Source organism: Mastacembelus armatus, chromosome 13 (assembly GCF_900324485.2).
Source record: "Mastacembelus armatus chromosome 13, fMasArm1.2, whole genome shotgun sequence".
Classification (NCBI taxonomy): domain Eukaryota; kingdom Metazoa; phylum Chordata; class Actinopteri; order Synbranchiformes; family Mastacembelidae; genus Mastacembelus; species Mastacembelus armatus.
The window spans coordinates 6,730,837-6,758,798 of record NC_046645.1 but is presented as its reverse complement, the minus strand read 5'-3'; the positions used below and the strand labels follow the sequence as shown (position 1 = coordinate 6,758,798).

At 38.5% G+C, this 27,962-nt stretch overlaps 1 protein-coding gene and 7 non-coding genes across 8 annotated transcripts in view; 7 read left to right on the top strand and 1 right to left on the bottom strand.

Moving 5' to 3' along the window:
• The window catches only part of dync2h1 (dynein cytoplasmic 2 heavy chain 1), a 91,854-nt gene that overhangs the window by 20,596 nt on the left and 43,296 nt on the right, over positions 1 to 27,962 (bottom strand). The window contains exons 68-82 of the mRNA XM_026313380.1: positions 27,594 to 27,703; positions 27,229 to 27,249; positions 26,542 to 26,640; positions 25,426 to 25,549; positions 23,874 to 24,037; positions 23,463 to 23,582; positions 21,812 to 21,946; positions 20,652 to 20,795; positions 17,834 to 17,923; positions 13,522 to 13,587; positions 13,385 to 13,435; positions 13,250 to 13,303; positions 12,821 to 12,952; positions 9,777 to 9,896; positions 8,171 to 8,237 (exon numbers count right to left, since the gene is read on the bottom strand). Coding sequence (XP_026169165.1) covers positions 8,171 to 8,237; positions 9,777 to 9,896; positions 12,821 to 12,952; positions 13,250 to 13,303; positions 13,385 to 13,435; positions 13,522 to 13,587; positions 17,834 to 17,923; positions 20,652 to 20,795; positions 21,812 to 21,946; positions 23,463 to 23,582; positions 23,874 to 24,037; positions 25,426 to 25,549; positions 26,542 to 26,640; positions 27,229 to 27,249; positions 27,594 to 27,703 — 1,497 coding nt within the window. The remainder of the gene's footprint in view (positions 1 to 8,170; positions 8,238 to 9,776; positions 9,897 to 12,820; positions 12,953 to 13,249; positions 13,304 to 13,384; positions 13,436 to 13,521; positions 13,588 to 17,833; positions 17,924 to 20,651; positions 20,796 to 21,811; positions 21,947 to 23,462; positions 23,583 to 23,873; positions 24,038 to 25,425; positions 25,550 to 26,541; positions 26,641 to 27,228; positions 27,250 to 27,593; positions 27,704 to 27,962) is intronic.
• Positions 1,039 to 1,111, top strand: trnam-cau (transfer RNA methionine (anticodon CAU)). The gene has a single exon. It is a non-coding gene; the product is annotated as a tRNA-Met (tRNA).
• Positions 1,912 to 1,984, top strand: trnam-cau (transfer RNA methionine (anticodon CAU)). The gene has a single exon. It is a non-coding gene; the product is annotated as a tRNA-Met (tRNA).
• trnam-cau (transfer RNA methionine (anticodon CAU)) lies at positions 2,791 to 2,863 on the top strand. Its single transcript has one exon. It is a non-coding gene; the product is annotated as a tRNA-Met (tRNA).
• Positions 4,426 to 4,498, top strand: trnam-cau (transfer RNA methionine (anticodon CAU)). Its single transcript has one exon. It is a non-coding gene; the product is annotated as a tRNA-Met (tRNA).
• trnam-cau (transfer RNA methionine (anticodon CAU)) lies at positions 5,782 to 5,854 on the top strand. Its single transcript has one exon. It is a non-coding gene; the product is annotated as a tRNA-Met (tRNA).
• trnam-cau (transfer RNA methionine (anticodon CAU)) lies at positions 6,279 to 6,351 on the top strand. Its single transcript has one exon. It is a non-coding gene; the product is annotated as a tRNA-Met (tRNA).
• trnam-cau (transfer RNA methionine (anticodon CAU)) lies at positions 7,154 to 7,226 on the top strand. Its single transcript has one exon. It is a non-coding gene; the product is annotated as a tRNA-Met (tRNA).

Sequence of the window (27,962 nt, the reverse complement as noted above, 5' to 3'; positions counted from 1 at the left end):
ACCTTGATAACTACACATGTTAGAGATAAAGAGCTCGGACTGCAATGTTGTTATTCTGTGCCACAAGTTACCAGGTTGTCTGCAAGAAAGTGGCCAAGACATCAAAATGTTCCTGTAACTGCAGCCATGGCAACTACTTTCGACCAAAAAAATCAACGTTGACACAACCTTTTTGTTAACATATAAGTGTCAGTATTGTAATGTGAAGGTTGTGAGTTCAAACCTCACACGGGGCAGAGGTTTTAAAATCTGGTCACATTGGCATACAAAAGAAAGGCTACATTGCAGATAAAAAAGTCAAGCTACATTACACTTACATATGAAAAACAAGACAGCGTTCCCTGATAGTTAAAAAGGAATCTAACATTACCTTGATAACTACACACGTTAAAGATAAAGAGCTCGGACTGCAATGTTGTTATTCTGTGCCACAAGTTACCAGGTTGTCTGCAACAAAGTGGCCCAGACATCAGAATGTTCCTGTAACAGCAACCATGGCAACTACTTTCGACCAAAAAAAGCAACGTTGACACAACCTCTTTGTTAACATATAAGTGTCAGTATTGTAATGTGAAGGTTGTTAGTAAAAAACCCCACACGGGGAAGAGGTTTTAAATCGGGGCAGTTACGTGCAAACAACAAAAAATAAAAAAGAAAGACTACATTGCAGATAAAAAAGTCAAGCTACATTACACTTACATACGAAAAGCAGGACAGCGTTCCCTGATAGTTAGAGGAATCTAACATTACCTTGATAACTACACATGTTAGAGATAAAGAGCTCGGACTGCAATGTTGTTATTCTGTGCCACAAGTTACCAGGTTGTCTGCAAGAAAGTGGCCAAGACATCAAAATGTTCCTGTAACTGCAGCCATGGCAACTACTTTCGACCAAAAAAAGCAACGTTGACACAACCTCTTTGTTAACATATAAGTGTCAGTATTGTAATGTGAAGGTTGTGAGTTCAAACCCCACACGGGGAAGAGGTTTTAAATCGGGGCAATTATGTGCAAACAAGAAAAAAAAACATATACAGAGCCTCGTTGGCGCAGCAGGCAGCGCGTCAGTCTCATAATCTGAAGGTCGTGAGTTCAAACCTCACATGGGGCAGAGGTTTTAAAATCTGGTCACAATGGCATACAAAAGAAAGACAACATTGCAGATAAAAAAGTCAGGCTACATTACATTTACATACGAAAAGCAAGACAGCGTTCCCTGATAGTTAGAGGAATCTAACATTACCTTGATAACTACACACGTTAGAGATAAAGAGCTCGGACTGCAATGTTGTTATTCTGTGCCACAAGTTACCAGGTTGTCTGTAACAAAGTGGCCCCGACATCAAAATGTTCCTGTAACAGCAACCATGGCAACTACTTTCGACCAAAAAAAGCAACGTTGACACAACCTCTTTGTTAACATATAAGTGTCAGTATTGTAATGTGAAGGTTGTTAGTAAAAAACCCCACACGGGGAAGAGGTTTTAAATCGGGGCAGTTACGTGCAAACAACAAAAAATAAAAAAGAAAGACTACATTGCAGATAAAAAAGTCAAGCTACATTACACTTACTTACGAAAAGCAGGACAGCGTTCCCTGATAGTTAGAGGAATCTAACATTACCTTGATAACTACACAGGTTAGAGATAAAGAGCTCGGACTGCAATGTTGTTATTCTGTGCCACAAGTTACCAGGTTGTCTGCAAGAAAGTGGCCCAGACATCAAAATGTTCCTGTAACTGCAGCCATGGCAACTACTTTCGACCAAAAAAATCAACGTTGACACAACCTTTTTGTTAACATATAAGTGTCAGTATTGTAATGTGAAGGTTGTGAGTTCAAACCCCACACGGGGAAGAGGTTTTAAATCGGGGCAGTTACGTCCAAACAAGAAAAAAAAATGTGTACAGAGCCTCGTTGGCGGAGCAGGCAGCGCGTCAGTCTCATAATCTGAAGGTCGTGAGTTCAAACCTCACACGGGGCAGAGGTTTTAAAATCTGGTCACATTGGCATACAAAAGAAAGACTACATTGCAAATAAAAAAGTCGAGCTTCATTACACTTACATACGAAAAACAAGACAGCGTTCCCTGATAGTTAAAAAGGAATCTAACATTACCTTGATAACTACACACGTTAAAGATAAAGAGCTCGGACTGCAATGTTGTTATTCTGTGCCACAAGTTACCAGGTTGTCTGCAACAAAGTGGCCCAGACATCAAAATGTTCCTGTAACAGCAACCATGGCAACTACTTTCGACCAAAAAAAGCAACGTTGACACAACCTCTTTGTTAACATATAAGTGTCAGTATTGTAATGTGAAGGTTGTTAGTAAAAAACCCCACACGGGGAAGAGGTTTTAAATCGGGGCAGTTACGTGCAAACAACAAAAAATAAAAAAGAAAGACTACATTGCAGGTAAAAAAGTCAAGCTACATTACACTTACATACGAAAAGCAGGACAGCGTTCCCTGATAGTTAGAGGAATCTAACATTACCTTGATAACTACACACGTTAAAGATAAAGAGCTCGGACTGCAATGTTGTTATTCTGTGCCACAAGTTACCAGGTTGTCTGCAACAAAGTGGCCCAGACATCAAAATGTTCCTGTAACAGCAACCATGGCAACTACTTTCGACCAAAAAAAGCAACGTTGACACAACCTTTTTGTTAACATATAAGTGTCAGTATTGTAATGTGAAGGTTGTTAGTAAAAAACCCCACACGGGGAAGAGGTTTTAAATCGGGGCAGTTACGTGCAAACAACAAAAAAAAATTACATGTACAGAGCCTCGTTGGCGCAGCAGGCAGTGCGTCAGTCTCATAATCTGAAGGTCGTGAGTTCAAACCTCACACGGGGCAGAGGTTTTAAAATCTGGTCACATTGGCATACAAAAGAAAGGCTACATTGCAGATAAAAAAGTCAAGCTACATTACACTTACATATGAAAAACAAGACAGCGTTCCCTGATAGTTAAAAAGGAATCTAACATTACCTTGATAACTACACATGTTAGAGATAAAGAGCTCGGACTGCAATGTTGTTATTCTGTGCCACAAGTTACCAGGTTGTCTGCAACAAAGTGGCCCAGACATCAAAATGTTCCTGTAACAGCAACCATGGCAACTACTTTCGACCAAAAAAAGCAACGTTGACACAACCTCTTTGTTAACATATAAGTGTCAGTATTGTAATGTGAAGGTTGTTAGTAAAAACCCCACACGGGGAAGAGGTTTTAAATCGGGGCAGTTACGTGCAAACAACAAAAAATAAAAAAGAAAGACTACATTGCAGATAAAAAAGTCAAGCTACATTACACTTACATACGAAAAGCAGGACAGCGTTCCCTGATAGTTAGAGGAATCTAACATTACCTTGATAACTACACATGTTAGAGATAAAGAGCTCGGACTGCAATGTTGTTATTCTGTGCCACAAGTTACCAGGTTGTCTGCAAGAAAGTGGCCAAGACATCAAAATGTTCCTGTAACTGCAGCCATGGCAACTACTTTCAACCAAAAAAATCAACGTTGACACAACCTTTTTGTTAACATATAAGTGTCAGTATTGTAATGTGAAGGTTTTGAGTTCAAACCCCACACGGGGAAGAGGTTTTAAATCGGGGCAGTTACGTGCAAACAACAAAAAATAAAAAAGAAAGACTACATTGCAGATAAAAAAGTCAAGCTACATTACACTTACATACGAAAAGCAGGACAGCGTTCCCTGATAGTTAGAGGAATCTAACATTACCTTGATAACTACACAGGTTAGAGATAAAGAGCTCGGACTGCAATGTTGTTATTCTGTGCCACAAGTTACCAGGTTGTCTGCAACAAAGTGGCCCAGACATCAAAATGTTCCTGTAACAGCAACCATGGCAACTACTTTCGACCAAAAAAAGCAACGTTGACACAACCTCTTTGTTAACATATAAGTGTCAGTATTGTAATGTGAAGGTTGTTAGTAAAAAACCCCACACGGGGAAGAGGTTTTAAATCGGGGCAGTTACGTGCAAACAACAAAAAATAAAAAAGAAAGACTACATTGCAGATAAAAAAGTCAAGCTACATTACACTTACATACGAAAAGCAGGACAGCGTTCCCTGATAGTTAGAGGAATCTAACATTACCTTGATAACTACACAGGTTAGAGATAAAGAGCTCGGACTGCAATGTTGTTATTCTGTGCCACAAGTTACCAGGTTGTCTGCAAGAAAGTGGCCAAGACATCAAAATGTTCCTGTAACTGCAGCCATGGCAACTACTTTCGACCAAAAAAATCAACGTTGACACAACCTTTTTGTTAACATATAAGTGTCAGTATTGTAATGTGAAGGTTGTGAGTTCAAACCCCACACGGGGAAGAGGTTTTAAATCAGGGCAGTTACGTCCAAACAAGAAAAAAAAAAGCGTATACAGAGCCTCGTTGGCGCAGCAGGCAGCGCGTCAGTCTCATAATCTGAAGGTCGTGAGTTCAAACCTCACACGGGGCAGAGGTTTTAAAATCTGGTCACAATGGCATACAAAAGAAAGACTACATTGCAGATAAAAAAGTCAAGCTACATTACATTTACATACGAAAAGCAAGACAGCGTTCCCTGATAGTTAGAGGAATCTAACATTACCTTGATAACTACACAGGTTAGAGATAAAGAGCTCGGACTGCAATGTTGTTATTCTGTGCCACAAGTTACCAGGTTGTCTGCAACAAAGTGGCCCAGACATCAAAATGTTCCTGTAACAGCAACCATGGCAACTACTTTCGACCAAAAAAAGCAACGTTGACACAACCTCTTTGTTAACATATAAGTGTCAGTATTGTAATGTGAAGGTTGTTAGTAAAAAACCCCACATGGGGAAGAGGTTTTAAATCGGGGCAGTTACGTGCAAACAACAAAAAATAAAAAAGAAAGACTACATTGCAGATAAAAAAGTCAAGCTACATTACACTTACTTACGAAAAGCAGGACAGCGTTCCCTGATAGTTAGAGGAATCTAACATTACCTTGATAACTACACAGGTTAGAGATAAAGAGCTCGGACTGCAATGTTGTTATTCTGTGCCACAAGTTACCAGGTTGTCTGCAAGAAAGTGGCCAAGACATCAAAATGTTCCTGTAACTGCAGCCATGGCAACTACTTTCGACCAAAAAAATCAACGTTGACACAACCTTTTTGTTAACATATAAGTGTCAGTATTGTAATGTGAAGGTTGTGAGTTCAAACCTCACACGGGGCAGAGGTTTTAAATCGGGGCAGTTACGTCCAAACAAGAAAAAAAAATGTGTACAGAGCCTCGTTGGCGCGTCAGTCTCATAATCTGAAGGTCGTGTGTTCAAACCTCACACGGGGCAGAGGTTTTAAAATCTGGTCACATTGGCATACAAAAGAAAGACTACATTGCAAATAAAAAAGTCGAGCTTCATTACACTTACATACGAAAAACAAGACAGCGTTCCCTGATAGTTAAAAAGGAATCTAACATTACCTTGATAACTACACACGTTAAAGATAAAGAGCTCGGACTGCAATGTTGTTATTCTGTGCCACAAGTTACCAGGTTGTCTGCAACAAAGTGGCCCAGACATCAAAATGTTCCTGTAAAAGCAACCATGGCAACTACTTTCGACCAAAAAAAGCAACGTTGACACAACCTCTTTGTTAACATATAAGTGTCAGTGTTGTAATGTGAAGGTTGTGAGTTCAAACCCCACACGGGGAAGAGGTTTTAAATCGGGGCAGTTATGTGCAAACAAGAAAAAAAAACATATACAGAGCCTCGTTGGCGCAGCAGGCAGCGCGTCAGTCTCATAATCTGAAGGTCGTGAGTTCAAACCTCACATGGGGCAGAGGTTTTAAAATCTGGTCACATTGGCATACAAAAGAAAGGCTACATTGCAGATAAAAAAGTCGAGCTACATTACACTTACATATGAAAAACAAGACAGCGTTCCCTGATAGTTAAAAAGGAATCTAACATTACCTTGATAACTACACACGTTAAAGATAAAGAGCTCGGACTGCAATGTTGTTATTCTGTGCCACAAGTTACCAGGTTGTCTGCAAGAAAGTGGCCAAGACATCAAAATGTTCCTGTAACTGCAGCCATGGCAACTACTTTCGACCAAAAAAATCAACGTTGACACAACCTTTTTGTTAACATATAAGTGTCAGTATTGTAATGTGAAGGTTGTGAGTTCAAACCCCACACGGGGAAGAGGTTTTAAATCAGGGCAGTTACGTCCAAACAAGAAAAAAAAAAGCGTATACAGAGCCTCGTTGGCGCAGCAGGCAGCGCGTCAGTCTCATAATCTGAAGGTCGTGAGTTCAAACCTCACACGGGGCAGAGGTTTTAAAATCTGGTCACAATGGCATACAAAAGAAAGACTACATTGCAGATAAAAAAGTCAAGCTACATTACATTTACATACGAAAAGCAAGACAGCGTTCCCTGATAGTTACAGGAATCTAACATTACCTTGATAACTACACATGTTAAAGATAAAGAGCTCGGACTGCAATGTTGTTATTCTGTGCCACAAGTTACCAGGTTGTCTGTAACAAAGTGGCCCAGACATCAAAATGTTCCTGTAACAGCAACCATGGCAACTACTTTCGACCAAAAAAAGCAACGTTGACACAACCTCTTTGTTAACATATATGTGTCAGTATTGTAATGTGAAGGTTGTTAGTAAAAAACCCCACACGGGGAAGAGGTTTTAAATCGGGGCAGTTACGTGCAAACAACAAAAAATAAAAAAGAAAGACTACATTGCAGATAAAAAAGTCAAGCTACATTACACTTACATACGAAAAACAAGACAGCGTTCCCTGATAGTTAAAAAGGAATCAAACATTACCTTGATAACTACACATGTTAGAGATAAAGAGCTCGGACTGCAATGTTGTTATTCTGTGCCACAAGTTACCAGGTTGTCTGCAAGAAAGTGGCCAAGACATCAAAATGTTCCTGTAACTGCAGCCATGGCAACTACTTTCGACCAAAAAAATCAACGTTGACACAACCTTTTTGTTAACATATAAGTGTCAGTATTGTAATGTGAAGGTTGTGAGTTCAAACCCCACACGGGGAAGAGGTTTTAAATCGGGGCAGTTACGTCCAAACAACAAAAAAAAACGTATACAGAGCCTCGTTGGCGCAGCAGGCAGCGCGTCAGTCTCATAATCTGAAGGTCGTGAGTTCAAACCTCACACGGGGCAGAGATTTTAAAATCTGGTCACATTGGCATAAAAAAGAAAGACTACATTGCAGATAAAAATGTCAAGCTACATTACACTTACATACGAAAAGCAGGACAGCGTTCCCTGATAGTTAGAGGAATCTAACATTACCTTGATAACTACACACGTTAGAGATAAAGAGCTCGGACTGCAATGTTGTTATTCTGTGCCACAAGTTACCGGGTTGTCTGCAAGAAAGTGTCCAAGACATCAAAATGTTCCTGTAACTGCAGCCATGGCAACTACTTTCAACCAAAAAAAAAATCTACGTTGACCCAACCTCTTTGTTAACATATAAGTGTCAGTATTGTAATGTGAAGGTTGTTTTAAAATCTGGTCACAATGGCAATGGCACAACTCAGAATTTGTGTTCTGCCTTTAACCCATCAAAATCACACACACCCTGTATGTATTTTGTCAACCATAGAGCTGAACTAACTATATAAAAGTACACCAGATTACTTGCAGTAATGTACTGTATATCACGTATTTACCATAAATGTCATTAAAATATTGCTAAATGACAAAGACTCCATTAACGGTGCACAAAATCTAATTTTTGCATAAAGATGAATTTGTTTCCAAAGAGCTTCACATGGGGCAGGTAGCTTTTACATTTCCTTACTGCACTGTCAGCTGCTATTTTCTGACTTTAACTTTGAACCAGTCACAGAGGTAACACTGATTATTATTGTAGGGTTAGGATAAGGTGGACTGCTCCTGGTCTAAGATGAGTCCTGCTCATCTTTGTTTTCTTCTGGAGAGCACTCTGACACCATGCCTCTCACTTAACCATGCCAAGCATCATGATGACTAGAACGACTCGAATAATAATATTCGAGTAATAACGAATAATATTGTACTGTATGTGCCTTTTGTGTTGATGCTACAGTCATAGTTTTTAGTTTACTGTCACAAATCACGGGTCCCTGTGACACCAATGAAGATTTTACTGTGGTGTGGGTATATTTCATAGTTTAAGGCTGTAAGCTGAAAACAAATTTGGTTTCAGTAAAAACATAAATTGTGCCTACAAACTGACTTGAAGCAGTGTTACCTAATATTACACTCATACAGGTTGATTTTGCTGTCAAAAACATTTGAAGCAGCACATTACTTCTACTTACTGGGTTTTCTCATTAAAATAAGGAATGTTCAGCCTTGAGATTTCATTCATTAATGAATATTCATTTGACAAAGATGCTGATGTCCATAGCATTTAGATTTCCCCAAGGTTAACACACCTAGTAGGGCTTTTTAAAATGCATGCATGTATTTGGTATACTGCATGACTGACAAGAGCAGGTGCAGGACCAAACAGTAGATGAAATAGAAAGTGTAATCTTGTCAAGAGGGACAGTTTTATCGATGAGTGTTGTTTGTTGATCAATTTGTTAAACAGCTTTATTTTGTAAATTTTTTAAAACTCTAATCAAAGTAGAAACTTTTAAAATCTTGACTTTACAGCCTAATTGTCTGGAAAATTACTTTTCACATTAACTGGATCATGAGCAACTCTAAAATGGCCACACACACACACACACACACACACACACACAGGCTGCTATGGACAGATGGACATGGTCTTGTTCAAACAAACAAAACCAATCCAGCTAAAAGGCAGACCCAAAAAAAAACTCTTGTCACAAAGCACATACAAGTGAATTTTAGCTCTATAAACCTACATGAAAACTTGGATATTAGTCTCACCTGACATCAATTACCACCTTCCCAGATAGTGCAGTCAGAAGCCAACACCCCATTAGGATTATCTGGACTGAATGATTGGGCTCATTAAGCACAATAAACTAACAACTCTCTAGCAACATCATAATTGTGTGTGTATGTGTGTGATTATGAAAATGTGCATTCTTGTATGCATGTTTGTGTTAGTATGGTTGGAAGACAACAAGAAAACAAAATAGACAAAGAAGTGTCTGGCATTTACTCAAGGACAATGGTATTCTCATGGTGATGAAAGATATCTCATTGATGAGACGTGAACGAATATGGCTTAGAAGCCCTGCATTAAGTGTGTGAATTCAGAAGGCAAGCTTCTTATGAAAAACAAATCTACATAGCAGAATGAGTGCAAACCTAAAGTAGTTTGTCAAAAGGAATAAAAGATCAAGTCATCAATAATGTTTTATAACTCATTATTCAGAGTTTTACTGAACGTTTAGCAGAACATATAACACTGTTCGTACTGCTCACATTTTAAACTAATTATGTCTTTGTACAAAACACAGCTTCAGTTTATGATCGCAGCTAATCTATTTATTGGTTTACTTACCTTTAAAATCTGTGACAAGGTGTACATAATTTATTAGTGTGATATTCATTTTTTGGGGTTTTGGTCTAAATAAAAAAGAGTAACCTTCTAAAATATTAATAAAGATGAGGAGCATTTTCAGAGCAGCATAATTCTGCTCTGTATGTGATTTTTGCTTTCTTATGAACAATAAATATAATTTTATTTTATTCCACTACAATAGAATGGCACATAACCTAACTAAAGCTCACTTAGGCAAAACTCATAACTACTAAAAAATGAGAAGCTAACATGAACCACTTACCCAAGGCCTGGGAGGCAAAGGCTGCCATGGTACTCTGTAGTCGGTCTGGTCTGACTGCCTGAACCAATAATAGCTGAGGAAAAGAGAGAGCCAAAAGAAAGATAGATAACCAGCGGGAGAAACAACAGCTATCCATCAAAACTGTTGGACAGAAGGTCAATACCACTCCTATTAAATACAAATGTTAAATATCCACAGATACGTTTTTAAAAAATATCGCAGCATAACTTGAATACATATTCAGTTTAAAATCTGTAGTACACAGGGTAAATGAGTAAGTCAACTGGTTGGTGACGTGTGCAGAGTTGACTGATAGGAGGTTTCTCTTTGCTCATGCTTTGAAGTGAGATTAGCTAAATCCTTATTCTGTCTCAAACCACATTTGAAAAGATATGCTCAAAGCCAACTACAACTGATTTATTTTCTGTTGTTGTCAAGCTGTCTTCTCCTTTATTGTAAAAAAAACATATCAATAGATTTACTGGGCTTCCATTACAGCCATCAACATAATACCTAAAAAGCATTTAGTGAGCACACACCTGTCAATGTTGCCCTACCCCCAAAATTCATGGAGAAAAATAATTTAAAAAAGTTTAAATCTGCATCTAAATTTAGATTTGCACCCAAATAAACTCAGTGTTTTACAATAATTCTGGGTTTGTGAGAATACCTAAATGTTATAATATTATGGTTTGGTACAGGGTGACTATCATAGCAACACATTTAGGGTAATTTAAAATGATTGTGGTATATCACCATCAATAACCAAAATATCATTAAATGTAGTTGGAAAAGGGCAATTACGGGAGTTAATCTGATTATAGGCCTAACATGAATAAAAATGGCATAATAACACAAAATAACAAAAATGTGGGGCATATAAAAAAAATATATACAGTGGGTACGGAAAGTATTCAGACCCCTTTAAATTTTTCACTCTTTGTGTCATTGCAGCCATTTGCCAAAATCAAAAAAGTTCATTTTATTTCTCATTAATGTACACTCAGCACCCCATCTTGACAGAAAAAAACAGAAATGTAGAAATTTTTGCAAATTTATTAAAAAAGAAAAACTGAAATATCACATGGTCATAAGTATTCAGACCCTGTGCTCAGTATTGAGTAGAAGCACCCTTTTGAGCTAGTACAGCCATGAGTCTTCTTGGGAATGATGCAACAAGTTTTTCACACCTGGATTTGGGGATCCTCTGCCATTCTTCCTTGCAGATCCTCTCCAGTTCTGTCAGGCTGAATGGTGAACGTTGGTGGACAGCCATTTTCAGGTCTCTCCAGAGATGCTCAGTTGGGTTTAGGTCAGGGCTCTGGCTGGACCAGTCAAGAATGGTCACAGAGTTGTTCCAAAGCCACTCCTTTGTTATTTTAGCTGTGTGCTTAGGGTCATTGTCCTGTTGAAAGGTGAACCTTCGGCCCAGTCTGAGGTCCTGAGCACTCTGGAAGAGGTTTTGTTCCAGGATATCTCTGTACTTGGCCGCATTCATCTTTCCTTCAATTGCAACCAGTCGTCCTGTCCCTGCAGCTGAAAAACACCCCCACAACATGATGCTCCCACCACCATGTTTCACTGTAGGGATTGTATTGGGCAGGTGATGAGCAGTGCCTGGTTTTCTCCACACATACCGCTTAGAATTAACGCCAAAAAGTTCAATCTTGGTCTCATCAGACCAGAGAATCTTATTTCTCATAGTCTGGGAGTCCTTCATGTGTTTTTTGGCAAACTGTATGCGGGCTTTCATGTGTGTGCACTGAGGAGAGGCTTCCATCGGGCCACTCTGCCATAAAGCCCCGACTGGTGGAGGGCTGCAGTGATAGTTGACTTTGTGGAACTTTCTCCCATCTCCCTACTGCATCGCTGGGGCTCAGCCACAGTGATCTTTGGGTTCTTCTTTACCTCTCTCACCAAGGCTCTTCCCCCACGATTGCTCAGTTTGGCTGGACGGCCAGGTCTAGGAAGAGTTCTGGTCATCCCAAACTTGTTCCATTTGAGGATTATGGAGGCCACTGTGCTCTTAGGAACCTTGAGTGCTGCAGAAATTCTTTTGTAACCTTGGCCAGATCTGTGCCTTGCCACAATTCTGTCTCTGAGCTCCTTGGGCAGTTCCTTCGACCTCATGATTCTCATTTGCTGTAAGCTGCTTACACTGTGAGCTGTAAGGTCTTATATAGACAGGTGTGTGCCTTTCCTAATCAAGTCCAATCAGTTTAATTAAACACAGCTGGACTCCAATGAAGGAGCAGAACCATCTCAAGGAGGATCAGAAGAAATGGACAGCATGTGAGTTAAATATGAGTGTCACTGCAAAGGGTCTGAATACTTATGACCATGTGATATTTCAGTTTTTCTTTTTTAATAAATTTGCAAAAATTTCTACATTTCTGGTTTTTTCTGTCAAGATGGGGTGCTGAGTGTACATTAATGAGAAATAAAATGAACTTTTTTGATTTTGGCAAATGGCTGCAATGACACAAAGAGTGAAAAATTTAAAGGGGTCTGAATACTTTCCGTACCCACTGTATTTGCAACTCATTTAAATACCCAATATGAAATTTGTAGTGTTAATCAAACAGTGTTGCACCAAACATTAAGTCTCTTCAGGCAGAACCAGTGTTGCTTATAATGAACGTTTCATCTTCACTCCTCAACTCTAAAAAACGAAATTATTGTGTGTGCCTCATTTTCAAAGTGGTGAGCAAAAATGTAATGTGCTTTACAAGTGGCCACATGGTGGCACTATTTTCACTAAAGTCTAATCAGTTCTACCCTAATCCATAGACTAGTGTTACAAAACACTTTACTGTAATCTGGTAACTGACACAGACCTTCAAATAAACTTAGCTGAAAACACAACTTTCTTTGATGATGTTATAAATTAATACAATTTGTTAATGTATGTAGATATGTCTTTTACATGCTCTGTAAAAAAAAAAAAGATGTTTCTTTTGGCTGATGAAATGATGAAATATTTGACTGAAAGCGGACCTGCTGGAAAGGCGTAATCTTTTTGGCAATAGTGGATGGGATTTCCTGTTCACACTGTGAGCTCTGTGAGAAGGACAGCCAAAGGTCTGAGTCACTCAAACACAGGGACTGGTAGACAGCTGGGAATGTAGCCTGTGAAAGAAGGATGACAAACATTAAAAGGTGAAAGACTGGTCAAGATATGATGTTACATAATTGGTCCAATCTTAGTTCACTGCATTTTACTGAAATTCTATACTGTACTTGTATTAATGCTAAACTTTTTTTTTTTATGTCTACTGGTTGGGGAAAATATCAAAATGTCAGGCATTTACATTATTACTGTGTTTTTGTCACAAAGTAAATATGCAGCTAATGGTGTAGTGATATTCATAATTTAAGTGTATTGTGTACTGTACTGTATGGCAGTGTGTATATCAGCGTGTTCACTTTAAAAATGGCCACTGCTCCATGCCTCTCCTGATCAATCCAAGACGGGAACTCCTGCCGAGTGAGCAGAGGTGTAAGTCAACAACAGGAAAAGTGTGCTGTGTTCTAATTGCCAGAGAAAAGCTGCACTCTTACTTCTTTCTTAAACACTTCTCCAACTATGGATCCAGTGAAGACATCCCATTCCTACAGCAAACAGTAGCGTTAGCTTTGATTTGTCACTACAATGAATATTAATGACACCTAAAAAATGCAGATAGAAAGATACTCACATTCTCCTGGAAGAGTTCTGGGTACATGCCTTTCACAAAGTGCATAGCAAACATCAGCTGGTCAGCCTGAGGCAGGGAGGAGGAGACAGAGAGATTCAGACATAGATGGTATATGTGACATCTGTGAACATGCCACTTCGCCCTGCTCAAGTCCCTAACTACAAACAAAGCAAGTCATGGTGGAGCAGAACATTTAACATTTAATTTAACATCTCATCCAGACTTACAAACACAGGAATTAGCATAGCACATGAACACCAGCCAGATGTATGATGCAGAATATTATAATGAATACTTTTTTTTCTCAAATCCCTCCCCCTGATATTTTTTCTTCTCATCTTAGCAAACTCATCAAAAGCTATATCTATCATATATATCTGAGACATATATGTAATGTTTTCATCCAAAAAACAATACCACATTGTGCATTAGAGCTACAGTAACTTAATAACACTGAAATGCACCTAATAACATTCAGGCTGACATAGAGCCCTACAGCTTCTACGCTGGTCATGCATATTTGTGTAAATCACATGTAGTGCAGTAAACAGCTGGCTGGTAAGGACAACCAAATTAGAAGTAGCATACAGTTCATACAGTTTTGGCTATTCACAGTACCTCCTATGACTGCTACCATATGCAGGCATTGTTGCTGAAAAATAAGGTGTATAAGGGAGATGGTGGTCTAGGTAAGAACGCCTTTTAAACAGTCACTTTAGCTACAAACCATTCAGATGTGTTTAATGAAGAGTTACTGAGTTTCAGGATGAGATTAAAACCTTGTTAGTCCTAGTGACAGCATGCAAACGGAACCAGCACCAAATGCTCAGTTCCAAACATAAAACCAAACCATTAGGGACCCTAGCACACACAAACACCCACAATATTCCTGTGTCAAGCTGATGCAAATATGGCATGTGGCTTAGGGAGTGTGTTACTGTATTATGTGGTAGGTATCTACAAGAACATGCAGAACTGAGTTTTAAAAAAATCAGGTGTCGTTTATAACTGAATAAATGTTAAATTATCTGTCTTCCATTTCAAATGATAAGACATAACAGCACTCTCAATCATACTACCACCACAAAAAAAGATAAAAAAGACCACCCAGGATGTCAACAGGTTCTTTATGCATCCACATATTTCACACGTTCAAAAACCTTCACAACCCATCTCGGGCTGTCACATAAAATTACATTCGGTGCTTTTGCTAACAGCTGTGGAACCAGCATGAGCTGTATTGAGCTAACCTTCAGGTTATATTTGAGCTAGAACTCTCCACTACTATGGCCTCTCTTTGACCCTCTCCGTGGTTCATCTCTTGATCCATTGTCTGGATGATTTACACCAAGCTGTCTCATTCAGCTCCATTCACTGAAGTTACATTAGATACAACTGAATTGAAAAAGCTGTGGAATATGATGATGTGAAGCTGATCAAACAAAGAATTGCAAAATAGCTTTGTTTTTGAGTGCATGACAGGATCGGTGTGGGTTTTTTTTTTTTTTTGCTTTTGTCTTTGAATGTGTGCCTACATGTGTCAGCAAGAAATGAAGCAAACACAGCGCAATGACAATAAAGGTCTGTGAATGTGTGTCTGTGTGAACTGCTGTCACACTGACACTGACGAGACAGGAACCTCAGTGGACTGTACAACCTGGAATATGTTACGCTTCAGCACATCTCTACAACTCACATTACCACGTGCACACAAGCGATGCATCCACACATTTACCCTCCTGAATGCTTATACCTGCCACTCTACACATTAGCATGCATGAAGACTAAACAAACACCTAGTACACATACATCAATATACTTTAAACACACACAAACACGTAGATATCTTGTTTCAAATTTTGATATTTCACTCTTCTATAAATATTATCTCCTTAGTGAACTCACCTCTAGTGTATAGCAGTGTTTCTAAAAGAAACATGTTCTCTATGGATTGATAAGAACATAAAGGTTTGCATACATGAGACGTGACAAAGCCTAGATGCCATGCTATTCTTATTTTCTCCTTATTTTGTCACAGAGAAGTTGCAGCTCCAGGTGACTGCTGCAGAAGCAGACATTTTTTTTTATTTTTTTCAAAAATGCTTTATATTATCAAATGAGACCAAACCAGCTCAAAATGATGAGGGGACACTTGTTCTGGCTGCCTGTTCAGTAAAAACATGCCTTATTTATCACATATATTTCATTTAAATGTGCTACTCTTGGCTTAGTGGTTAGTACTGTTGCCTCATAGCAAGAAGGTCCCGGGTTCGTAATCCTATAAGGTTCGTAACCCTTTCTGTATGGAGTTTGCATGTTCTCCCTGTGCTTGAGTGGGTTTACTCCAGGTACACCTGTTTCCTCCCACAGTCCAAAAACATGTATGTCAGGTTGATTGGTGACTCTAAATTGCCCATAGGAGTGAGTGTGAGTGTGTGAGGTTGTTTGTCTCTATGTGGCCCTGTGATGGACTGGTGACCTGTCCAGGGTGTACCCCTGCCTTTCACCCAAAGAGAGCTGGGATAGGCTCCAGCAGATCCCTGTGACCCTAATTAGGACTAAGTGGATATAGATAATAAATGAATGTGCTACTCTTCAATTAAAATTACACTACATGGACAAAAACGTGCCAGTCTAGTTAAACATGGAGCCCATTTCAAATAAGAATATTCTTGTTCAGATCGTTGGAGAAAATAAAAGCTGCTCAATACATAAAATGTTCATTATAGGTTAAATAACACAAGGCTAGCATGTTTACACCCACCCTCTACAAAGAAAAAATAAATAAAAAAACAATCTTTGCACATGAGGGATTCAACAATCAATATATGGTAGAGTAATCCTGCTTCTTTATCACAGCTTTGATGCATCTAGCCATGTTCAATCAATAACTTATTAGGGTAAATCAGTTGTTTTTGCTCTGGAATTTAGCACAAATACAACATAATCTGATTGCCTACTACTACCATAAAAGAATACAGATATTACAAAACATTCGGTGGTCTGTCTGTTTATTCCTGAGCTGTATATCAAGATGTTTTCTAATCTTGATTCAGTTTCCTCTCTAATTATCCTCTTCATTTTTTTGCTCTCATCAACCTGTCCTCACTGTTTTCCTCTCTCTGATTATTCACCTTTATCTTTTCATTGGGTGCTTTCTCCAACCTTTCTCCTTTCTGCCCCGGAGTTATCTCTTTGTTACCACAGATGGAAGAGCACTGATAATGTAGGAGCACTGATAATGTAATCCTTGTTTCCTCACTAATAACTGGGCTGCTTCCTTCTGTATGTAAGTATGTATGTCTGTGTGCAAAAGCAAATAACTGATATACATGATCAGCAGTTAGCAGCTTACAAGCCTACAGGATACAAACAATGCAGACATACTCATTAACATCATGCAGTTTGACTCTTAACCCTCAAATGGCCCTTTAAAGGTGTGTCAAAAAGTAGGGACCCACCAAAATGTCTTCCCTGACCCCCTTCTTGTAAAACTCACACTGGCCCTCACACTGATGGCCAAACAGGTACACAAGTGCACAAGTGCACAAGTGCACACACAGACACACACACACACGCAAAAAAATTACATTTACCACTAACATTATTTACTCCCCGATCAATGCAATGACTGCTGTGCTGGTCAATATTTGACACTTCATTAGTGTTTTAATGGCAGAGGGCTGGTTGTGTGTGTGTAAGTGTATGTGTTTATCTAATTGTGCATTTGGTCTACATGATCAATAAAAATACTACTATGCGACTATGTTACATTTTAAAGATGCATGGCTTTCAGTGTATAAGTGGTATGTATGTCAGTTTAGTCTACGGTATTCTAAATGATCTGTTAAGTCTAGAAAGCTTTAAAAAACTTGTGTATATTTAACCTATAAATTCAGTCTATTTCAAGAATGCAGAATCAACATTTTTCACTGGTTAGTTGAAGTCCATGATATCTTTTTTCATAACAACATCGGGCAGCTTGACAAAAGGATTTCTCTGTGGTTGTGAATAAAAAGAAGTCTTTTGACTCATGATGAATGATGTGTTTATGGTCTACTTTAGTTTTTGGATTAACATCCCCTTATTTTAGTCAACTTAGCAAAGAACTGCAGGGCAGACATAAAACTGCTTGGGAGCTTGTTAAAAAACACATTTCAAAACAAGCTGACCCTGTTTTGCAATGCAAAGACCATGGTTTACATCAAGCACTTGCTGTCGTTACTGGCTTATCACCTACACAAATCATTGGAGGACTGTGAGGAATCAAAATCAAATTTGTTCCATTTCTGTCTTTGTATGTGTGCATTACCTTGAACAGTGACCGGCAGACATACTCATACACCATATTCTTCAAACTGGCCTCCAAAGCAAGAATCCTGGCTTCAGTATTCTCTGTTTCCTAAAATGCGCACAAATACAGACACATTTAGTGAAATGAATGACAAAAGGGGATAAGAACAGTTAAAAAAGGGAGATGTTAGGACTGGGGGATATTTTCTGCTGCTAAGAGACTCAAAACACTCATTATTTCTCAGCCTTCATCAATTTGAAATAGGAGGATATTTTTATTCCAGTGTCCGTTCTCTCTGTCACGTCAGCATTACCTGGCAGCCACAGAGACAAAGGGTAAGCTTACCTGCATCACTTTTCTTTTTCATACACTTTTATTCCTTTTCTCTCTAGCACCCAAATGACCCTAAAGAGATCAGACTGGAGGCACCAGAGTGTTGGTGCTGCTGAGGTAGTATTTTAGCTCGACTGGCACAGCAGCAAAACTGCCAATGATAGTATATACAATATAGAATAGAGACATCCCTTTGATACACAAAGGCAAGCCAGGAAGAAAAATTAAATCCAATAAAAAAAGTAAAACAGGTGAACTGGAGCAGAAGAATCAGACAGAGAAAAAAAGATAAACTGAGGGAAATGAGGAGGAAAATAGTAATTCTACAATGATTTCTCTTTTTCTGTCTCCTATTCCCAGTTCAACATGTCTGTCCTCTTGTTTCCCCTGCATGAATCTTTGTTTGGGATACCTGTGTTTTATGAGTGCACAAATTACAACATTGTGTAAATAGTACCTGAGCATAGACACTGTGTGTGTGTGGCAAGAGAACTGTTCAGTGTGTTACATCAGACACGAGATGTTAAAATTGTCTTCCAGATCTCAGGAACCATCTGCAGCTCATGGCAAATTAAACTTGCTCACTCAATACAACAAACAACCAAAAGGTACAAAGGTAGCGAGAGTCCATGAATCAATGCAATATCCTGACCACACACACTGAACGAGTCCACTAACATAAACACACACATACACGAAACAGTGGTGACCAGGTGCTGTCTGGTGACATTCCTGGATGACAGCGCTGGCTCAAACAATCCACACAGGATTTGGGGAATGAGTGATAAATCTCTCAGTCCAATGTCTGTGTAACTGTGAGTTTGTGTGTGTGTATGCACTCTGGTTATCAGGCAGTGTTTAGGGCTCAGACGGAAAACAGAAGTGTCATAGGCAGTCTATGATGTTCTCCAGCTGCACAGGTCAGATGCAGATAAAACTCTCTGAAGAGAACAAAAATTAGCTGAAATAAATCAACCTAACCTCAACTGAAACAAAACAACAACTAAAAAAAAAACAACCATCTCCTGCTGCTCTCTACATGTAGAAGCAAAGACAACCCCATTTTTGCATATTCATATTATGATTCTATTTTTATTTGCATGCTTTTCCCTTCTAAAAATTAACCCCCAGGACCATGGATAAACTAACAGCCCCTGGTCTTCCAAGCTGGTCTCCCATTGAAGTAACCAACCAGGTCCGGCCCTGCTTAGTTTCCAAGATTGGACTAAATCGGACACTCGAAGGATGGTATGACTGTTACAAAAAACAGAAAGAGTAATACTCCCATATAAAAAAATTGGGGGCAGAGACAACTTTTTCTCCTTAGGAAATTTAGGTCCTTAGCTGTCTACAGGAATATGCTGCACATGTTTTACCAAACTATAGTAGCAAGTGTGCTGTTTTATGCTGCAGGCTGCTGCAAAACTGGTGCAAAAAGCTGGTTCAGAGAAAGGAATGAGGCTGGACTCACTGGAGGTTGTGGTGGAGAGATGCACACAAAAAGATAGAGACCATCCTGGAAGCAGCTGCAGTGGACGATTCACCTCACTGTACTGCAGGAAATCCTTTATATCCACTGTCATCAGGCTCTACAACATTATAGCCAATAACCGATAACTAACCAACATAAACTGGACTGTTACTATTTTTACTAGTTACTTTTACTACAATACAACAACACTTATCTTTGTTTATTCTGACCTCGTGCTGACCTAAACCACATTTCTTAATAAAACAACAGTGCAAGTGTTTGTGAAATATGTACACTACATAATGTAGGCTGTGAACAATCGACAGCATAGACCCCTGAAGGCTAATGTGCCTGGCCAAAATGTTCTTAGTTTATTTTTACACTGTTTTCCTTATGATTTAAACATATATTATGTATTAACAGTGTCTTTAGCTACACAGTACTGCATTTCTTTAAACCACGGCACAAAGCCTGGCTAGCTGCTCCTGCTTCTTGTTTCGACTTTTTGTGTGACACTAAGCTAACCAGCTGCTGGCTGTAGCCTTGTATTTAACAGATATAAGAGTGGTATTAATCTTCTCATCTAACTCTTTCCCAGAAACCAAATAAGCATATTTCAGAGCGTCAAACTATTCCTTCAAGCTGCACTAACGTCATTTTATCGATGCACATACCATGAAAAACATTTACCAGAGTTATCAACTTCTGCATTAATCAGCTGGCATCACACTAAACCAACAGCAAATTAATTATAACTATGTATCCAGTATTTTAGGTAACATGGTCATTATTTAATTTAATAATTCCTGAAAATCCTTTTTTGGGTTAATAAGACAAGAATGAGGGAGAAGAAAATCAAATTAAAAATCGGCTGTGCTGTCTGGTAATGTTTGACCCTGAGTTACCATATATACTGATGCTGATTTTCAGTTCAAAGGCATATTATTCCAGTTTAGCAAGTTAAACAAATTGCAACAATGCTGTGATGGATGAAAATTGGAGCACAATAATAGCTGTATGGTATCCAGTCACCTTCTTGGCCTGAAGAGCCCTTTGGAAGAGGCGCAGAAAAGACGCAAGGCTGAAGCGATACATGTTGTTGATCTTCGACAGGTCTGTGATTACAAAATACATCTTGCTGGCAGTCTCTGCAAGAGGCAGATAGGCATCCCTCTCCTGAAAACACAAGTTATTAGAAAAAGTAAGGACAGCAAGAAAACATGGGGGGGGGGAGACAACAGATGTTTTTGGGAGTTACAGAAAATACAACAGATGTGTGGATGGCAGGGAAAAGATTTATATGAAGAGACATTAGCATAAAAGTAAAATAGAAATGGTTTATTTCAAGGGACAGACAGCACGAGGTGTGATAAGGCCAAGTGTGAGGTGCATATGTGAGAGCCAGAAACGGGATATATAATAAATAAGAAAAGTCAAAAACAATTTTGGTGTAACACTGCGCCCTACAGGATGATTATGTAATGCATCTACAATAGCACTTTGCTGGTAGCAATGTGTGCAATAAGTGGCTATCTGTACCTGCAGACCACTGAAATGTTTATGTTCAAATATTAGGTAATACCACATCACTGTGTATAATAGCATGAAGTTTTCAATTTTGATGAAAGTACTGGCCAGAATATAAGATCATGTATTGTTCCAGAAATTACACAAAAGTACAAAAGTGTTGTCATCTTACATTTGCATGACAAACATCAACAACATAAATTCAACACATTCTATCTGTGTCATGTGCCTCCTTTCACCTTAAATACATGCAAAGTAACTACACTGATAAATGCTGATATTCTTTGAAATGATAAAATCAAACGAGACATACTACTTGGATACAGATAGCTGTGTTTACTAAAAATGTGAATTCTACATATTTAGGGTTTTGTTTTTACAGATTTACTGGTAATTTGAATTCATTGTACATTTAAAAGATGTTAAATATTTTATATATCATGCAGCCTTTTTTATTTCAAATAGTTCTGACTGTCCAAAAGCCTTTACAAAATCTGAAAGGTGTTTCAAAAAGTAACATCCTGTATGTAGTGGAAAATATTTGTTAGCATCTGTTAACTAGGCTTTTCAAGATTTGTTATTAATTACAAAAAGTTAATAGTATCAAATTTTTTAAAAATATATGGCTTTTAAATGTGTGTGCATGTGTGCTTGAAGAACAGTACCTGGTCCAGGGATGCCTGCAGCCTGTGTGATTCCAACAGGGACTCCTGGATCAGGGCACTGCTTGCTTTGGTCTGGTTCAGACTGTCTATCAGTTCCCTGTTCTCCAGAATATTACCCTGAGCAGTAGCCAGGGTCTGACACAGGAAAAGGACAGGCAGATACACACAGGTAAAAAGACACAGAATAATGAGTGAGTAAAAAAGGAGAATAAAGGTTTGGGAATTCCTAGGGTATAAGGCTGTGTATGTTATATATCTGTCAATTGGCTGAAGTCTGTGACCTAATACAAGTTGCAGGAGTAAGAGTTGTCATCTTATAACAGCCTGACACGAGGCATTTATGTATTTTTTATTTACACTTTCAGTGCCATGACTCACTTCATCCTGTGGAATCTCTTCTCTGAAACCAGCTGATAAAATTTATTCAAATAAATTCAAATAAAATAGATGAGAAACTAGTAGAGCATGGAAATGTCAAGTCGAATATGCTCCAACAATTTGAAAATAATTACATGTCTAGTATTAGTGACGCACTGACATCCTGCTCTTGGCACTATCTATATGTGAGTGTGTGTGTCCAATTCCCCTTAGAGTGTGTGCACAAAAAAATGATCTTTGAATGTGTCATCATGTCCATCAACTGTTGAGTGTATATGTGTGTGTATGAATGTAAAAATTCATTACATGCATTAAGCTCTGTATGGTTTTTCCTGGAAATACATTAAAATATTTGAACAGTAATATTCTGTGTGATGTTTTGGATCAGTATTCTCAATATATGACATAATGCCTGACTACAGATTCCTCTTTAGAGGTCTGAAGAGCATGAATATGTGAAAAGAAATGCAATCCAAATTTCCATTTACATCTTCCAGAAGATTTAACAGAAAATTATTAGGGAGACAAATTTGCTGTGGTTATGTTTTGAATAAAAGAGGACCGGTTCTTAAACTACTACTTCAAAATGCCCTGGCATCACGTAAAGTTAAAGCTGACAGTCCCTTCATAGGTACATTCAGATGTACCATAAGAGTTACACAATAGTCCAGTTGGCATAAGCTGTGACGTACCACAAAATTATAAAATAACTGAATTATTAGAATACAAAAATTTAACCCATACTCAGTATAGAATATCATAACTATAGGCACAGTTATTTAAGTCAGCTAAGGTAATCCAGTAAGTGAGAAAGCTGGGAGGTACAGAGGAAAAGCTATTCCTCCACCACCATAGAGACATGGGTTCAATACCCAGCAGTGGTGCTTCCAGCTTGGCTGAGTGCTCAATCAAGCACATCTTGCAGTGGTAACAGGAGGCGAACCAGTGACAGATCACTTCCTTGTTGGAGCAAGAGAAGCTCCTCCATTGTCCACACTGTCTACTACACCCTCCACAGACCAATATTGGACCTCAGCAACAACAAGCTCTGCAGTGCATAGATAAATGAGCATTCCCCAGCACACTAATAATATCAATATGGTCTGATGATTATATATTGATTGAAAGCTCAAGTTTAATCAGCAGGGCACAAAATTGAGATTCTGTGGAAACAAATGGTAATGTAATATTGTTGTAATTGGTACTGCCACTGCAACAGACCTTTTTACGCCAACATTTAGAATTGTGCTCTGATCTACGTCAACATTCATACCTCCAACAGTGACTCTTCCAACTGAGCCAGCTGTATCTTCTTGTCTTCTTCTTGTTGTAGTAGTCTTGTTTTCTCAGTTTCCAATTCTGGCTTCTCCTGCTGGATCGTCAAGGCTAGCAGCTAGTGCACACATAAACACAAAACATAATTACACTATAAATAAATAAGCTGTTCTACATGTGTTGTGTCAAACACAAAACACTAAATTGTGTCAAACTGAGAATTTGTAGTATATTCACAGTTGCAGTCACCATTCGAAGATATCACCACATGGTATACCACACTGCTCGCACATATGGAGTTTAATTCACACTGCTCCAACAAAGTGACGAAAATTAAACAGATTGACAATGTACCATGTATTTTTGAGTGTGTGTGTGTGTGTGTGTGTGTGTGTGTTACATGGGTTACCTGTCCTCGTAAGCCTGCCCTGGTGGTAGTGAAGTTGACTTCTGTAACCACTGAAGCGGCATCAGGAGGGATGAATGGGGTGGGATTCCGTGTTGCCAGGAAGAGTCGGAAGTCCTCATTGTAATCAATAACCTTGTCTCCTATTTGAACCACATATCTTGGACCTGTATGTGTTGACAAAAGGAGAGGCTCTGTTAACATACTGTATCATACAAGCTTGTAACTTTAAATCCTTTCTTCACCCTTTTATTTTCTGCTCTACACTCTGTCATCTAGATGTCTGCAATGGAGTACTGTCATGCGTTTGTCTCGCCTCTTTTTTCCATCTGGTTCAACACCAATTTTAATTGGATAACTTGTCCCTCTTGCACTTTCTCTGCCCCTACTTTTTCCACTTCAGCTTCAAGCAGACAACCGCTACCATGCCTGGATGACTCAGATCCTTTTGAATCACCCCCATTTTCACAGGAATCTTTCCAATGTGATTGGCATGCAATTATTTAAACCCAGGAACTACAATATCACAGGTTATGCCAGAAACAGCTATGCATGAACACCTCATGTATTTTGTGCCTTTCTTTATAATTTATTTAGAATTTTGATATATAATTTCAAGTGTCAGGCATCTCTCCATCAAGCAGAATAACAGAAGGCACTATAGAGCATAGGTGAATGCTGTCTGAATTCTTCAGTGCCTTAACCACCCTTCCTGAGAAGTTTGAATTAGCAGGTTTATGTTACAAATAATTGCCATCTCTTCTTAAAACAACCTTGTTAGAAAGGTTTGATGGCTTTTAACTGTGTTCAAAACTTTAATAACACATAAATATAAAAATAATGACTGATTAAAGAGTTATATATTTCACATCAGTAGATCTATGTACTGTATGTACTTCATGAACTGAATGTGACTTATGTATACAAGTTCACTCATAGAGTCCTTCAGGTAAATGAAGTAGTGTTGAAAAACTGCCTTCCTTCTCAGGGGTCTCCTTTTGTGCTTGTGCAAATAATGCAAAATGACACAAAAAAATCTTTTTTTTTTTTTTTTTTTTTACATATAGCAAAGAGTTTTATAACTATACAGCACTAATAGTGTGACAAACATGATTTCTTTTTTGATAATCTTTATTTATACACCCACTCATTTGTTCACACTTTTCCTTCCCGAGTCATCTGTAATGCCCTCCCTCAGTATGCTCATTACTCCTTCAAAAATCCTCCTCATGGATAACAATGTACAGCTGGCCATCTGCTTCTGTTTCTATGGAATTTCTCCCATAAGCTTTGCCTTGGTGCTAAGATGGATCCGCAGTCAGTGCAGCCTGTATCTTTGGTGCAGCAATCAATGCACTAGTCCTGATTGATTAAAATCATGACTGCATTGTAGCAATATCTCTAAAAATGTGTTTGACTATGGTGTCAAGAATTCGCTGTCAGCCAGGGGTTGTTGAATCCCACAAATTATGCTCAAAGGAGCTGTGACACATTAAAGAATCAACTGTCATATCCAAACTTTGTATTTAGGTAGTGTTTGTGTGTGTGCGCATACCCTGTGCTATGAGGTCCCTCCTCAGCAATGGGTAGAGCACAGGTTCAACTCCATCCATCTCTTGAATGATGAGGGTTTTTCCAAATCGGACTGCCAGCTCCAGGGATGTCATGAAGTTACTGTCCTACAAAGAACAGACAGACATATAATTATAAGAATACCTTACAGTCCAGTATTGCCTAGTGACATAGGATCCTTGTAATATTAGGTGCTTTCAGAGAGGAGGAATTTTTTCACAAATGTTTCAGGAAGTTCCCCTTTTTTTTGACTGTCCACATTGCAGAAACTGAGAACCTGTTTGGGGTGAGTTTTTTAGCACTTACTTACGTAGTTAAATGTCAGTACAATAGTAATGTTCATACTGGATGTGTGAATGCAAACAAAAACATTATTTAAGGTCGGTGGTTCTCAGGTCCTTACCTCAGTGGATTAGTTCCTAGAACTGTTTGGTCTGAAAGCACCTATTTTTTGCTATGACCAATTGCAGCATTCATAGGTTTAAGTTAATCAAGAAACAAAGTGGTGTAAAATAAATAATAAGATGCAGTATTTTTATTATTTGTATTGAATGTGATCATATTGATATACTGTACCAGTTTACATCATTATTATATCAAAACAGACTATGTGAAAATGGTGCAGAGTGATTACTTTAAGACAGGACAGTGTTCTTATAGAGTAGTCAACACACAGAAGACAAAGGAGAGGTTCAAGCTTCTTAGCATCATGCAACAAAAACTAATTACCACTTTAAGCATGTAATAAATAATTGCACTAATTTTCCAATTACTGTACAGTAGTTGAACTGTAATGAGTAATAACATCCAACACTGATTAAGGAAATTATATAATTTATTAAAAACATGAAATGGACACATTGAGCAGGAAGTGAAAAGTGGCTTTATCATGCGGTCAGCCAAACAGTGGTGGCAGCTAAATGATAAAGCAATACTAATGGATTTTAAATGGAATTGAACTCATCAAACAAGAAGAAAAAGATCAATCACGGACATCTAATGAAACACTTCAAAGTAATGTTCCGCACAAATTGCTTTATAGGCAAGAGTGCTCTTTAAGTTATGTGTGTGTGTGGCATTGCGTGAGTGCTTGCTGTACCTGTTGGTTGATAACCTCCAGTCTGTGCTGCTTGAGATGAGTGCATAGCCATTCAGTAGCTCTGGATGATGGGTCAATTAGGAACGGACAGGCAACACTCTGAGTACACAGCAATGATAAAGAACTGCATTTCAGGTGAAGTTGATTAGGGACATTCTGAATAAAAAAAAAAAAAGTGTGGTTACCGAGGAAAAGGAGATGCATGTACATGTGTGTGTGTGGTTCAGTCCTGTCTCATGGCTGCCATGCTTATCGAACAGCATCATTCCTATACCAGGCAAAGGAATGAAGTCCACCACCTTCCTTTCATCCTTTGCACTTCTATTTCATGGTCTCTTGCTCAAGAACTCACTTTCTCGGACCATCTTAAACCTGTTTCATTGTCTGTTCATCTTTTCTTACTCAACATATCAATAAAATCGATGGTACCCAGGTGTCTGTTTTGTTTTCTGTGTGGGTGTGTGATGGACATCTACACATACCTGTATACCCCATCTATCTTCTGAATAATCAGCAAATAGCGTGAAATATATACATCAACAACAAAACTAATGTGATATTACAATATACTGCAGTTTCCCCAATCCAAACAGTAAAAACACAAACACACACACACAGTGAAAGAAACAGAGATGCTACATTAAACTAGTTGTGATATATAATAATGAATGTAGAACAACTTCTTACCCGTAATGTAAGTGCATTGATCTGAATGCAGCAATGGTAAAAACAACACATGACACACACAGACAAATGGAGGACAGATGAATTGCAAAAAGGATGACTTTAGATATGGTTAATACTATGGAAACTACTTGTTATAAGCAAATGCTATAGCAAAAATGTACTTTGATGTCTTATGAAACTGCATACATCACATAATACAAATGTGTAACTTCAGCCTGACAAACACTAAAAGAACAGGGTAAAGACAATGGCAATTAGATCATTTTCATAACAGAGATTCTTCTGTATCATGTCAAAAATGCAGATTTAAACAAAAACTAAAGTAATGGGATTGACAAGAACCGGCAGAAAAATGTATCTCTGACCTGTAGTATGACCAGTGCATTCTCTATGGAGAGGTCATCAGATGGCAGCCCTTGACTCTTCCAGATCAACTGCTCACTCTCCGAGCAGAGAAATGACCGCAAGTCAAACTCTGACACAAACATGCACAACACAAATGCACATGTTTATATGTTGCTTAAAATTTGCACACTGAGTCATTTTAACCGAACTGTAGACACCGCAATTACTTCACACTCGAATAGCCATTTGACAAGAAGTCCCAATTCAACAATAGTGTCTAAAACACACCACATTACACTTTAAGTGAGGTCACTAAGTAATCTTGACAACTTGTGGAGAAGCTATTTGATGGACTCTGGGATTTAGAAACGACAGTGGGTCAAGCGGAT